The sequence below is a fragment of the Tachyglossus aculeatus genome, chromosome 3 (assembly GCF_015852505.1).
Source record: "Tachyglossus aculeatus isolate mTacAcu1 chromosome 3, mTacAcu1.pri, whole genome shotgun sequence".
Classification (NCBI taxonomy): domain Eukaryota; kingdom Metazoa; phylum Chordata; class Mammalia; order Monotremata; family Tachyglossidae; genus Tachyglossus; species Tachyglossus aculeatus.
The window spans coordinates 64,782,604-64,796,501 of NC_052068.1; the positions used below are offsets into that span (position 1 = coordinate 64,782,604).

At 51.6% G+C, this 13,898-nt stretch overlaps 1 protein-coding gene across 4 annotated transcripts in view; it reads left to right on the forward strand.

Moving 5' to 3' along the window:
- Positions 1-13,898, forward strand: part of UNC5B (unc-5 netrin receptor B) — a 118,223-nt gene that overhangs the window by 82,610 nt on the left and 21,715 nt on the right. For 3 of the 4 annotated variants that reach the window (XM_038744018.1, XM_038744015.1, XM_038744014.1), the window contains exon 2: positions 12,429-12,650. In XM_038744018.1, the coding sequence (XP_038599946.1) occupies positions 12,429-12,650 (222 nt within the window). Of the gene's footprint in view, positions 1-4,004; positions 4,091-12,428; positions 12,651-13,898 lie in introns of those variants that run through there. The other variant, XM_038744016.1, reaches the window with a different exon arrangement.

The window sequence follows — 13,898 nt, forward strand, 5'->3', positions numbered from 1 at the left end:
CTAGATAGGATAAAACAAAGGAGAGAGGAGGATACCTGATATGTCCACTTTGAGTAAACCGCAGCTTGCCAGACAAATTGAAGTCCAAGCCGAAAGGCTCATCACGTTCCATCTCTCCTAGGTACTCGAGTCCCCAGAGCTATTCTTATTCACTTAAACAAGATGGGTAGGCAACAATCAAACAGGCATAGAAACAAAACAGCTCATAGGGAATGGTTGGATGAGAGGGGGCTAATTCAAGGCCTAGACCACTGTGCTTCCACACTGTGCATGTATATGTTTGTGTGTGTGGTTACCTGTGCATTTGGGGGCATGTGCATTCATGTGCCTGTGTATGCATACTTGCATATGCATGTTCAGGTACTTAGTACAGTGCTCTGCACAGAGTAAGCACTCAGTAAATATGATTGAATGAATGTTCTATTGTCCTGGGTGAACATGGCCCCACTGTAATTTCTCCCTGCTTCTTAGATCTCTGTTTTAAACTTTCCCTGTCCCCGACCCTGCTGCCTCCCCCAAACAAATAATACCTAGTATGGAAGAGCCTAAGGAATTTTGAGGGAAGGCAGTCCTCAGGGAGAAGTATTGTTTACTGTTCATATTTTCAACTTGCAAATTGCTTTGCTGCCATTTTTATTGGGGTCTCTCTCACGCTCTCCCTCCCAAGACTTTCCTGATGCAAAAAAAAGTAAGTTGCTAAATATTGGAAATTGTGGAGTGAGAGAGATTGTGGAATCTGTCTCTGGAGGTGTTTAAGAACGGGACTGAAAGCATATCCTGTCTGGGAGCAGGGGGATGGATTAGTTGACCTCCGGAGGGCCTTGCTAGCCCAAAGAATCTGGGTGTCTGGAAGCCTTTTTCCTTCCATCCCATAAGGCCAAGTTGTTACTAATGTGGCCAGGAGTTAAGGTAGCTGTGTGCTTCATTCCCATTTAACAGAAGGTCAGAAAGGGAAGGCGATTGCCTGGGTTCACCCTGCAAGGCAACTGCAGAGTTGGGAATTGGTTCTCTCTGAAGATCAGTTGAGATCAAAACACAGATCTTCCGACTTGTGCTGTGGGGAGCTTCCTGCTGGGCCACCCCATTCCTCAGGAGATAGAGGAGCCCATGGAAGGCCTGGACCAATCTCTCTTTGGCAAGTACTCACCTTGGCTGGTGGACAGGGGCCCTGACCTCATAACAATAATAATAATAATAATAATAACAATAATAACAACAACATTCATGATAAATTTCAAGCCCTGGGGTAGATAAGAGTTAATCAGGTTGGACACAGTCCCTGTCCCACATGGGTCTCAATCAATCAGTCAATCAATTACATTTATTGAGTTCTGTATTAAGCACTTGGGAGAGCACAATGTAACGATATAACAGAGTTGGTAGACATGTTCCCTACCCACAGTGAGCTTATAGTCTAGAGGGGGCTCACAGTTTAAATAGGAGGGAGAACAGGTATTGAATCCCCATTTTATAGTGGAGGAAACTGAGGCATAGAAGAATCAACTGACTTGCCCAGGGTTACACAGCAGGCAACTGGCAGATCCTAGATTGGAACTCAAGTCCTATGACCCCCAGACCTGTGCTTCTCCACTAGGCCACACTGCTTTCCTGTGGAATTCCCCCTGTCCTGTCTCCCCAAGCATGTCTCCAAGGGTGGCCAGGGAGAGCTTTGACCTTGGCCTCCAAGACTGACAGTGAGAAAGAAGGAGTTTTCTCCAGTTTCCTTCCCTCCCTCCCTGCTTCCCCAGGCTCCTGCCAGCCAGGGAGAATCAGGGAGGTACCCTCCCCACCAGCCGCCTCCAAATGGCTCACCTCCCCTTGGGCAGCCATTCAAGCTGAGACACGTCACCTCTCGGCTTGTCAGAAAACCTGGCAGTGTCTATAGGAACAGTGAAATCAACAGTGCGTATGTCGGGGTAGGGGGAACAGTGGCACCCACCATTTTGGAGGTACCCAATGGGTGTGTCTCCCCTCATGCTTCTGTATCGCAGATGGTTGTTCAGCAGATGCCGATCGTGTTCGTTTGACCATTCCTCCACTAGCTAGTCTTGCCAGTAAAAGCCAAGGGGAGCCAGCCATTCCGACAAGAGGGAGTTTCTCGGGGGTTGATGGGGGTGGGGGTGGGGACAATTGTGTGGCCAGCAATTTCCAAACTCCACTCTTCCCCCAGGCAAAGGCCCCTGGGAATCGCCAAGGAAGCCTAGCTGCAGGGTCAGCCTGGGAATATTTTGGCCAGAGTCTGGCTCCTGGGGAGTAGCCCATGCCCTCCCTGCTGGACCCTTCTCTCTGGATATATACAAACCTCATCCTATCAGAAGGGGAAACTCTAACCAGAGGACAGAGAGGGAGAGGGAGAGCTCACTGAGGGCAGAGAATGTGTCTGTTACGTAGTTATAGTGTACTCTTCTCCATTCATTCATTCAATCGTATTTGTTGAGTGCTTACTGTGTGCAGAGCACTGTACTAAGTGCTTGGAAAGTACAAGTTGGCAACATATAGAGACGGTCCCTACCCAATAATGGGCTCACAGCCTAGAAGGGGGAGACAGACAACAAAAAAAAACATGTAGACAGGGGTCATAATCATCAGAACAAATAGAATTAAAGCTATATGCACATCATTAACAACATAAATAGAATAGTAAGTATGTACAAGTAAAATAGAGTAATAAATCTGTACAAATATATATACAAGAGCTGTGGGGAAGGGAAGGAGGTAGGGCGGGGGGGATGGGGAGAAGGAGAGGAAAAGGGGGCTCAGTCTGGGAAGGCCTCCTGGAGGAGGTGAACTCTCAAGTGGACTGCAAGTATGCTAAAAAATATGACTAATTGAGAGAGGGTAAGAGAGAGGGATAGGTGGGAGAGATGGAGAAGGGAGAGGAAAGAGGGAGGGAGAGAGAGAATGAGAATAAATGGTCTACATCTGGAGAGAGCTGTTTTGGAGTGAAGGAAGTATGGGAGAAAAAACTGAGCATGTGGCAGATTGAGCAGGCTGTGGCTAGAGCAGAGTCAGGATTGCACAGAGTGGAATAGACTCACACTGGCAACAATATCAGGATTATTCACCTATTTAGGTGGAGAATCAGCTTGGCTGATCTGGGGTAACCGGACTTTTGTCTCCTCCTTTTCTCCCTGGTCCTGGGCTGGACTGCTTTCTGTTGCAGGGGGCTCTGCTCGCCCCAGGGGTGAGATGAGTGGGTCGGGCACTTGGAAGAACTCCCCAGGGATGATGAGCCAGGAGATGCCCACAGGGGTTTTGACATCTGAAAGCAAACATTAACCCGGAGCCATGACCCAACCCTGGGCAGCTGGCTCCAAGGGCGAAGAGACTGGTCACCAGTACCCTTGCCTGCCTGAGAGGGGTGGGTGGGGTGCCATGGTTAGTGGTGCTGTTTTTATCATCTCTGCCATGTGGCTAGGGTATTCTCCATAAGCTCAGGCTCGGACAATCATCTCTGCCATGTGGCTAGGGTATTTTCCCGAGGCTGAGCCTACATGGAAGTCGAGTCTCCTGCCCTCCCTCTCTCTTCCCTTGCCACAGAGTGTTCTTTTTGGGAGGAGGGAGTATGCGGAGAGGTAACCTGAATCGTAAGGAGCAGGACCCCAGAGGACTGCACTACAGGTTGTCACAGGGGAAGTTATCATGGATTTGCTGACAGGGTGGAATCGGCAGCTCCCTAAAAATGGGAGAAAACTGGCCACCTAGATCGATTTTTAGTTGTGAGTTGGCTCCCAGGAAGCTGTTTTCCCAGATCCTGAGGGTTCAGGTGCGAGGGAAGAGGAAAGGGCACCGGGGGAATCGCAGCCCTGGGTGTGTGACATCACAGCCATTTCCATGGTAACAAGTTGTGATGTCACCCTCGGGGATTCTAGTAGCCCCAGGGGATGGAGTGGAGGTAAGAAGTGAGGCCTCCAATCAGACCCCTTGACTGGGGGCCGGGGGGAGGGGGATAGGAGCGTGGGGGATGGGACCGTGGAGCTGGTCCCACTTCTGACCTCTTCACCACTGCCTCCAGCCTGACTGAGCAGTGGCCCAATGCCCCACCTCACTGCAGGAAGTGAGATCCATAGACTCAAAGGACTCTGGGAAGGTGAGTCCTGGATTTCCCTGTGCCCCAGGGTCTCCTGGGGTCTCCTTGGCCATGAATAATCTCCCTGTTTCCCAGATCCCATTTGTCAGCAGCAGGGGAGGGGGGCTGAAGGGCTCTTTTTCAGGTTTCTGAGAATGTCCTTTGTGTCTTCTCTGAGCCCACCTGGCCTGGCCTTGCCACCCATTTAAACCACCAGAGGAAGAGGAGGTAGAAGAGGAGGAGGAGGAGGAAGAGAAGCTTTCTGCTGGGAAAAGGGAGGGATGAGTTTGGATTGGAATTGCATTTTTGTGTGTGTGTTTGTGTGTGTATATACATTAACTTCATAATAAATGGCTATTTTCCTCCAACTGAGCCTCTCAGAGGAGCAGAGAGAAAGGAAAAGATTTCCCAGGCCGTAGGTGGTCGGGCCTGTCTGGAATTAGCGAGAGTTGTGGGGCAGGAAGGGGTCTGTGAAAGGCCGTTGTGATTGCCTATGATAAATGTGCTCAGTGTGGAACTTTTCTCTCTTCCCCTCGCTCCCCTCACCCCCTCCCGGGCACCTATTCTCCCCCTCTCTCCCCACCACTGCTCTTCATTCCTGCCAGCTCAGAAGGTAGCACTGCCTGGGGGCAGCAACACAGGCCCCAGCTGCAGGTGCCTCTTTTGAATTTTCTTCCCCAGATCCCCACATCTTGGCCTATTTTGTGAAGGGGGGTTGAGGAAAGCACTGTCAGGATGGGGCTGGGGGAGGGCAGGTGGACTCCCAATTGCTAACCACCCTAAATTCATTCATTCATTCAATTGTATTTATTGCGTGCTTACTGTGTGCAGAGCACTGTACTAAGCGCTTGGGAAGTACAAGTTGGCAACATATAGAGACAGTCCCTACCCAACAACGGACTCACAGTCTAGAAGACTAAATGGGACTGGGGATATGTCCAACCTGATTATCTTTATTTAACTCAGCTCTTAGCACACTGCAGCATGGCTTAGCGGGAACAGCATGGTCTTGGGAGTCAGAGGACATAGGTTCTAATTCTGGCTCCTCCACTTGTCAGCTGTGTGACCTTGGGCAAGCCACTTAACTTCTCTGTGACTGTTACCTCATCTGTAAAATGGGAATTAAGACAGTGAGCCCCACGTGGGACAACCTGATTACCTTGTATCTACCCTAGTGCTTAGAACAGTGCCTGGCACATAGTAAGCACTTAACAAATACCATCATTATTATTATTATTTATGGTATTTGTTAAGAGCTTATTACGTGCCAAGCACTGGGGTAGATGCAAGCCAATCGGTTGGACACAGTTCATGTCCCACATGGAGCTCACACTCTTTATCCCCATTTTATAGATGAGGTAACTGAAGCACAGGGAAGTGAAGTGACTTGCCCAAGGTGACACAGCAGACAAGTGGCAGAGTGAGGATTAGATCCCAAGTCCTTCTTACTCCTGGTCCCGTGTTCTATCCACTTGGCCATGCTGCTTGGCACATAGTAAGCGTTTAACAAATGCCACATTTATTATTATTGACAAGCCTCAAAGACCCTTTAGGGGGCCTTTCCTGCTACCCAAAAACTTCCTCTCTTGGGCTGATTGTCACTCAGAAACTCTCAGGTCTGGGTGGAGATTTGGGGTGAGGGAGGCTGGAGGTCCACATGAGCTCTGGGGGTGGGAACAGTGGCTCCCCACAGCTGTAAATCCAAGAAGCCCCTTGATCCCTGACATAGTCTAACCCTGTTAGCCCCATCCCCTGCTTTCTCATTCCCTGCCCCCAGGCTAAGGCCCAGTTCAGGCTCAGAAAGGATCCTGGAAAACTGGAGCAAATTTGGGGTGAATCTTAGGGTGACCCCTGCCACAAGCTCTGTTTCTTTGAGTGGCAGGCTATCTGCGTTTCCTAGGCTTGACTCCCTCAGAGAGAACCAGGGAGAGGAAACATCCAGGACATACTGGAGTCTGGCCTTGGGCCCCTGGGGGATTCTCAAGGCCGGGGCTGGGATCAGCAGTTGCCAGGCCAGGCAGCAGGAGAGCCCCTGGGAAGCCCTCAGCTACTAACACCAGGACAAACCACCCTGCCTGCTGGCACCTGGTCCATCCCAAGAGAGAAAAACAGAAGTCAACAGTCAGTCAGAAACATAGCAGAAGGCTGGCAGAGTGTAGGCCTGGTTACCCTTCCCACCCAGGGCAGGGGCCTTTAGTCCAGGAACCTTCATCATCATCATCAATCGTATTTATTGAGCGCTTACTATGTGCAGAGCACTGTACTAAGCGCTTGGGAAGTACAAATTGGCAACATATAGAGACAGTCCCTACCCAACAGTGGGCTCACAGTCTAAAAGGGGGAGACAGAGAACAAAACCAAACATACTAACAAAATAAAATAAATAGGATAGATATGTACAAGTAAAATAAATAAATAAATAGAGTAATAAATATGTACAAACATATGTACATATATACAGGTGCTGTGGGGAAGGGAAGGAGGTAAGATGGGGGGATGGAGAGGGGGATGAAGGGGAGAGGAAGGAAGGGGCTCAGTCTGGGAAGGCCTCCTGGAGGAGGTGAGCTCTCAGCAGGGCCTTGAAGGGAGGAAGAGAGCTAGCTTGGCGGATGGGCAGAGGGAGGACATTCCAGGCCCAGGGGATGACGTGGGCCGGGGGTCGATGGCGGGACAGGCGAGAACGAGGTACGGTGAGGAGATTAGCGGCGGAGGAGCGGAGGGTGCGGGCTGGGCAGTAGAAGGAGAGAAGGGAGGTGAGGTAGGAGGGGGCGAGGTGATGGACAGCCTTGAAGCCCAGGGTGAGGAGTTTCTGCCTGATGCGCAGGCAGAAACCTTCCCCACAAGAGCCCTGTATCTGGAATAGGCAGGATGCTGGGATCATTAGTCATCGAGGGTGAGGAGGGAGGCAACGGGACCCGACCCCCTTTCTCTCCCACCACCCACTTAACGGCCACAGGGGTCTAGTCTGCCCTCATCCCAGGACTTTTAAATCCCATCCCAGCCTGAGTTGGAGTGGAAGAGAAGCTAGCTGTGGCATGGAAAAGAACTAAATAAGAGGCCAAGCGAGCAGGCCCCTTAGTTTTGGGGCTGGCAGTGTGGCCAAGGGCAAGGTGATATGTCTTTAAGTATTTGTAATCTTGAGCAAATTCCCCTCTGCTGTGCCTGAGAGCGCTGGGATTGAGGGAGAGGGCAGTGGTGAGGGGGAGGAGCGGGAGGGAATAACATCGAGGCATTCACTTGCACAGACTAATGGATCTCTAATGTTTACGCTCCTCCAACCAGCTGCTGCATTAGAGTTGTAAAACAAAGTCAGGAAATCAGCGGGCGCTCAGTGAGGAGTATAGAAGGCTATTACTTTTAGTAGCCATGGAGGAGGACAACCGCCGGCTGTGGCCCCAAGCAGGCAGAGTTGACCAGGCCATGGGGCAGGAGGTGGGCAGAAGGATTTGCCTATGTGGTGAGGATGGGAGGAGTGCCCCAGCGATGGAGGGAATTGGATTGCCTTGGTGGTAGAGATAATAGGGTTGGGGGCAGGTAGGGTTCATCTCTCAGCCTGCGGTTGCTTCAGGCCAGAATCTCTCACAGCTACAGGGTGGCTCAGTGGAAAGAGCACGAGCTTTGGAGTCAGAGGCCATGGGTTCAAATCCTAGCTCCGCCAATTGTCAGCTGTGTGACTTTGGGCAAGTCATTTAACTTCTCTGGGCCTCAGTTACCTCATCTGTAAAATGGGGATTAAGACTGTGAGCCCCCTGTGGGACAACCTGATCAACTTGTAACTGCCCCCAGCACTTAGAACAGTGCTTTACACATAGTAAGCTCTTAATAAATGCCATCATACTTATTATTATTATTAGCTATTACTTCCCAAGAGGAAGGCTTGTGTCATTTTCCCCAGGTCCCATGGCTAAGACCAGGGTTGGGGGCTGGGGGGGTTGTGGAGGGGTGGTCCCCATCCCCCCAACACCAGCCTGGTCAGGACTGCGCAGACCAGCTCCCAAACTGCAGTTTAACCTTGTGGCTGCTTAGCACTGAGGCAGAGTCGAGGGGTCAGAGACCAGCGAGAGGACAGGGAGGCACTATGGCCAGAGGGTCCTGGCCTCTAGGAAGGGCTCCGGGCATTTCCCCCATCTCTGGGTCCAGGTGTCTTTTCAGGGTGGCTAGCAATCCATGTTGCCCCACCTGTGCTCTCTGGAATAGCTGGGCCTTCTTTTTCTTGCATTTGTCATTTCTGCTTCTTGGGGCTTGGGTTCCTCAGCTCCCGTCATTAATTCATTACCAGGTGAGTAAATGGTTAGGGTGGTTCCCGCTGTCCTCAAAGAGCTGCCAGTCTAGTGATTGACACCCTAATAGGAGCAGCCTGCAAATAGACTGTCCGACAGTGCAGAGGACTCTAAGGCCATCTGTCCGTCCCCAGCCTGCCTTGAGGGGAGGAGGTCCAGTTTGGGATGAGCCATGGATAAAGCTAGGAGCCATTCTGCAGGCTCAAAGCCAAGGCCATCAGGGAAAGGCTCATGTCTTCCTTTGCATGTCTCCAAGTATCTGGTATAGTGCTTGGCTCACAGGAAGTTCTCTGATCAGTGCTGTGCTCTCAGTAGATTCTCAGTGCAGGGCCCTGAACACAGTAACAGAAATGACCCAGCTGATATAAGCCTTTAGTGCAGTGCTCTGCATGCAGTAGGTACTTAATACAGTGCCATGCATAGGGTAGCCACTCAGTACTGTAGCCACTGTAATGAGGGCTCTCCATACACTGCCCTATATACAGTAGTAAATATGACCTTTCTGCTGAGAGGCACTTAATAAAATGTCCTGTGCACACTAGGTACTCAGTTCAGTGTCCTAACACGGAAATATAGATTTATTCATTCAGTCATATTTATTGAGCACTTACTGTGTGCAGAGCACTGTACTAAGCGCTTGGGAAGTACAAGTTGGCAACATATAGAGATGGTCCCTACCCAACAATGGGCTCACAGTCTAGAAGGGGGAGACCGACAATAAAACAAAAGATGTGGACAGGTGTCATCAGAATAAATAGAAATAAAGCTAGATGCACATCATTAAGAAAATAAATAGAATAGTAAATATGTACAAGTAAAATAAATAGAGTAATAAATCCGTACAAACATATATACAGGTGCTGTGGGGTGGGGAAGGAGGTAGGGCAGGGGGATGGGGAGGAGGAGAGGAAAAATGGGGCTCAGTCTGGGAGCCTCCAGCCTGCTTTGAGGCTGGGATGAGAAGCAGCATGGCCTAGTGGATAGAACATAAGCCTGGGAGTTAGAAGACCTGGGTTTTGTTCCCAGCTCCTCAGCTTGTCTGCTCTGTAACCTTGAGCAAGTCACTTCACTTCTCCGTACCTCAGTTACCTCACCTGTAAAATGGGGATTAATACTGTGAGCCCCTTGTGGGACATTGTGTCCAACCTGATTATCTTGCATTTACCACAGTGCATAGTAAGCACTTACTAAATACCTTAAACAGCCAACAAACAAAAACCCTCCAAATTGAAACACTCAGTATAGTGCCCTCCCCACAGTAGGTACTCAATGCAGTGCCCCACCCAGAGTCAGCATTCAGTACAGTGCCCTTCTCACTCTGTCCATACTATTGACACTGATACCGCAGCATCATCTTGAACATGGCGCAGAGGCAAGGATCATCCTGTCCATTTTATAGATGAGTAAACACAAGCACTGTTGAAAATCCAGCCTCTTCCCATTCCCTGGGAAGAGGTTCCAGGTGTCAACCCTGAACGCCCACATCAGCAGTACCCCTTGTCTGCCCTGAAGGGACCTGTGGAGGGTCCTGCCGGCTCTGTGCTTCCCCTACCTCCATTGGAAGGTGCCAAGAACCCATGGGGCTGCCAGGAGTCTTGGGTGGGAGCAGCCAGGACCGATCAAGAGAGAGGAATTATCCTGGAGTTTAATTCAGTGTTTCCGAAGAAGCTGTTAATGGATTAGGACAAGCCTGTCCCTGCCTTCTCTCTGGGCTGAGATAAAATGGAAATGGAAAGTCAATTTTCCTAAGTGGATTTTAAGCCACTGACCTCTCCAGCTTGTATTTCTTCCTTTGATTTTTCTTTCCCTTTTTGGTTTCCGGCGGCCGGCAGGCAGACGTTCTGTGGCCCTCCTGGCTGGGTGTCTGGCCCTTGGGCTTGGGTTCACCTCTCTTCTCCCAGTGGCTCTGGTTTTCACTGAGGCTGGGCTTTGGGGGATGGGAAGGGAAAACTGGAGGCCAACTGGGTTCCTGAGGCTGAAGGGGCCCCAGGAGGTCATCAGGTCCATTCCCCTGCATCCACCAGGCCAGCTGTCCCAGCCTGGGCCCCAGACCATGTCCAGCAGTCCACCTCACCCAGGAAGGAAACTGAGAGCCCAGAGAGAATGGGAGCCAGGCCAGGCTCCAAGCCAGCCTGGCTTTCCCCAGGGACCAGCTGGGATCATCAGCTCTTAACTCCCGGTCCCCTTGGCAAGAGGGAGGAGGAACCAGAGACAGACAGGCTGCCTCTGAGTCATCTCTTCTTCCAGCCCCATTCCTGGGGCTCCAGCCTGGGCAGGAGGCTGTACTGGAAATGGGCATGGGGCCCCTTGGGGAGAGAGGAGCTGAGCCAGAGGCAGAGCTGTGGTGAGGCTCGCCGTGGCTCCCGCCGCCTTGTGGAGTGTGGAGCAGCCCTGGGCATTCCTTTCTCCTGTGCTCTGGGCAGGCCTGTGGGTGCATTAGAGAAGCAGCTTGGCTCAATGGAAAGAGCATGGGCTTTGGAGTCAGTGGTCATGGGTTCAAATTCCGGCTCCGCCAATTGTCAGCTGTGTGACTTTGGGCAAGTCACTTAACTTCTCTGGGCCTCAGTTACCTCATCTGTAAAATGGGGATTGACTGTGAGCCCCCTGTGGGACAACCTGATCCCCTTGTAGCCTCCCCAGTGCTTAGAACAGAGCTTTGCACATAGTAATCACTTAACAAATACCATTATTTTTATTATTATTATTGCCGTGCCTGGGCCAGCTCCTCCTGTGAGCAAGGCAGTTGACACCGAGGATGAGAGTCCAGATACCACCTTTCACCCTGTTCTCCCTCCCACCCGCCTGGGCCAGAGCCTCCTGCCCAGCCTCCATCCTCTCAGAGGTCCCCCTGCCTGGCTTCATTCCACCTGTCTGCCTTGCTATTTGTTCAGCCTGGCAGATGACAGTGACAATCAATCAATCAATCATGTTTATTGAGCACTTACTGTGTGCAGAACACTCTACTAAGCACAAGTAGGAAAGGGCAGCTCTTCTCCACAGCTCCACCTGCCCTAGTTTTAGCCCTCATTTGGGGCCTGCTGCCCAGTACCTGGACCCGAGAGGATTGCCTGGCTCTGCCCAGCGGGACGTTCAGTGGGGACGTTGCCCTGTGCTCTACCTGAGGCATTGCCCAACAAGTGTACGCCATCCAACGAGCCTGCCTCCAGTCCTGGTGCCACGGCACAGGCCTGAGAGCATAGAGGAGCAGTAAGGAGATCATCACCTGTAAAACATCAGGGCCACTGGATGCTGAGGCCTGGATTCCAGTCCTAGCTTTGCCGAGTGACTAGGAGCCAGTTGTTTCACCTCACTGGGCTGTAAAGTGTTATTGGTAATACCTGCTCTCCCCACCTCTCAGGATGGTGCAAAAGCAGGTCAGCCCACATAGGGGCTGCTCTCTGAGCTTCTGACAAGAGAGTGGTGAGGTCTATGTGAGCCCCCACCCCATCTCTGGAGCTGAAAGACCCCCTCCACCTCCTCTATTTTCCCCTCTCTGCTGAACATTCTCCTGTTCCCTCCCCACCCCGAAGCTGGTTGGCCTCCTCAGCGGTCATAATGCCTTCTAGGAGATGGGTGGGGCCAGAAGAGGGACCAGGGTGGGGGTAGGGGGCCAAGATGAGGGCCGGGGATTGACACATGCAGGTATCAGATTGAGGGCATGGCATAGTTAGAAGTAGCATGGCATACTGGATAGGGCACAGGCCTGAGAGTCAGAAGATCACGGGTTCTAATCTCAGCTCTGCCACTTGTCTGCTGTGTGAACTGGAGGGAAGTCATTTCACTTCTCTGTGCCTCAGTTACCTCATCTGTAAAATGGGGATTGAGACTGTGAGCCCCACATGGGATAGGGACTGTGTCCAACTCGATTTGTTGTGTCCTCCCCAGTGCTTAGTACAGTGCCTGGCACCCAGTAAGTGCTTAACAAATACCATCATCATCTTAGCAACCCCGGGCAAGGGACGTCCCGAGGCTGGCCGATCGGGGTGTCAGGTATTGACCACCCAGAGGGCTGGTCTGATCGGCCCCAGAGTGTCCCTTCTTGCCAGCTGTACCCACATGCTGTCCTTATCTCTTCACAGGGCTCGAGTTTGGTGACACCCTGCCGGACTCCTTCCCGTCAGCCCCAGCCGAGCCCCTCCCCTACTTCCTGCAGGAGCCAGGGGACGCCTACATCGTCAAGAACAAGCCTGTGGAACTGCTGTGCCGCGCCAGCCCGGCCACCCAGATCTACTTCAAGTGTAACGGCGAGTGGGTGAACCAGAATGACCACCTCACCAAGGAGAGCCTGGACCAGGGCACTGGTAAGTGTGCCCACCGACCGGCCAGCTCCTGCCTCTCTGGCCACACCCACCACCTTCCATCCAGCTTCCTCCTCTTCTCCCACTTCACAGCCTCACACCCAAACACTTACCCTCCCTTGTGCGCTCACAGAGTTACACGAACACACCCAGTCACACACTCACACAAACTCTCTCAAACACACAATCACAGATACTCATTCAGATGTACTCAGTTACACACACACAATGCACACACCTACTGTTTCACACATGCAGCATGGTGCAGTGGATAGAGCATGGACCTGCGAGTCAGAAGGTCATGCGTTCTAATCTCGACTCCACCACTTGTATGCTGTGTTACCTTAGGCAAGTCACTTCACATCTCTGTGCCTCAGTGACCTCATCTGCAAAATGGGGATTGAGATTGTGACCCCCAAGTGGGACAGGGACAGTGTCCAACCCAGTTGGCTTGTATCCACCCCAGCACTTAGTACAGTGCCTGACACACAGAAAGCAGTTTACAAGTACCACAGTTATTATTATTATTATTACATATGTCTACTCTCACACATATCTATTTGTCTCTCTCTCACACACACACATACACAGACTCAGTCACTGACTGATCAGATCATTCTCTCTCTCTGTCCCTCACCATTTTTCCCTCTCCTTCACTTTCTTCCTCTCACGCTTCTTCATTTCTTCTTTCCTTTCCTCCCTTTCTCCTGACCTCTTCTCTCTCTTTCCCTCATTTTCTTTTGTCTCACACTCTTATGTCACTTCTGCCTGTCCAGCTCTCTTAGACTCTGTCTGGTTCCCTAACCTGTCCTGTCCCCAGGTTTGCCCACTGGCACAGATGTCCTACACGGAAATGACCACGGTACCTACCGGGCCCCATGGCTTGTGAGAAATTGGGGCATGGCCACTAAGTGGCTCGGACCTGGAAAAGAGCCCTGCTAGCCCTGCCTTCTGCAACTTGTCGGCCTAGGGGAGGGTGCCAGGGACCCCAGGGACTGGCCTAATTCATGGCTCTGGGGCCAGGGGCAGTCCCGGCCAGGTCTCTGTTGCTGTTTGCCTCTGGGTGGGGGGCCTTGGGCAGACTCTCATGGGGGTCAGAAAGCAAAGGCAGCAGACGAGCTCCTGCCCCAGTGGATCTCATGGTCCAACTCACAGAAGATTCCATTTGACTTCTGATGTCCACTCAGGGATTGATTTCTTCACAATCGATGCCTGAGTTTCCCTTCCCTTGTGGGTCCACCATCTGGTGTC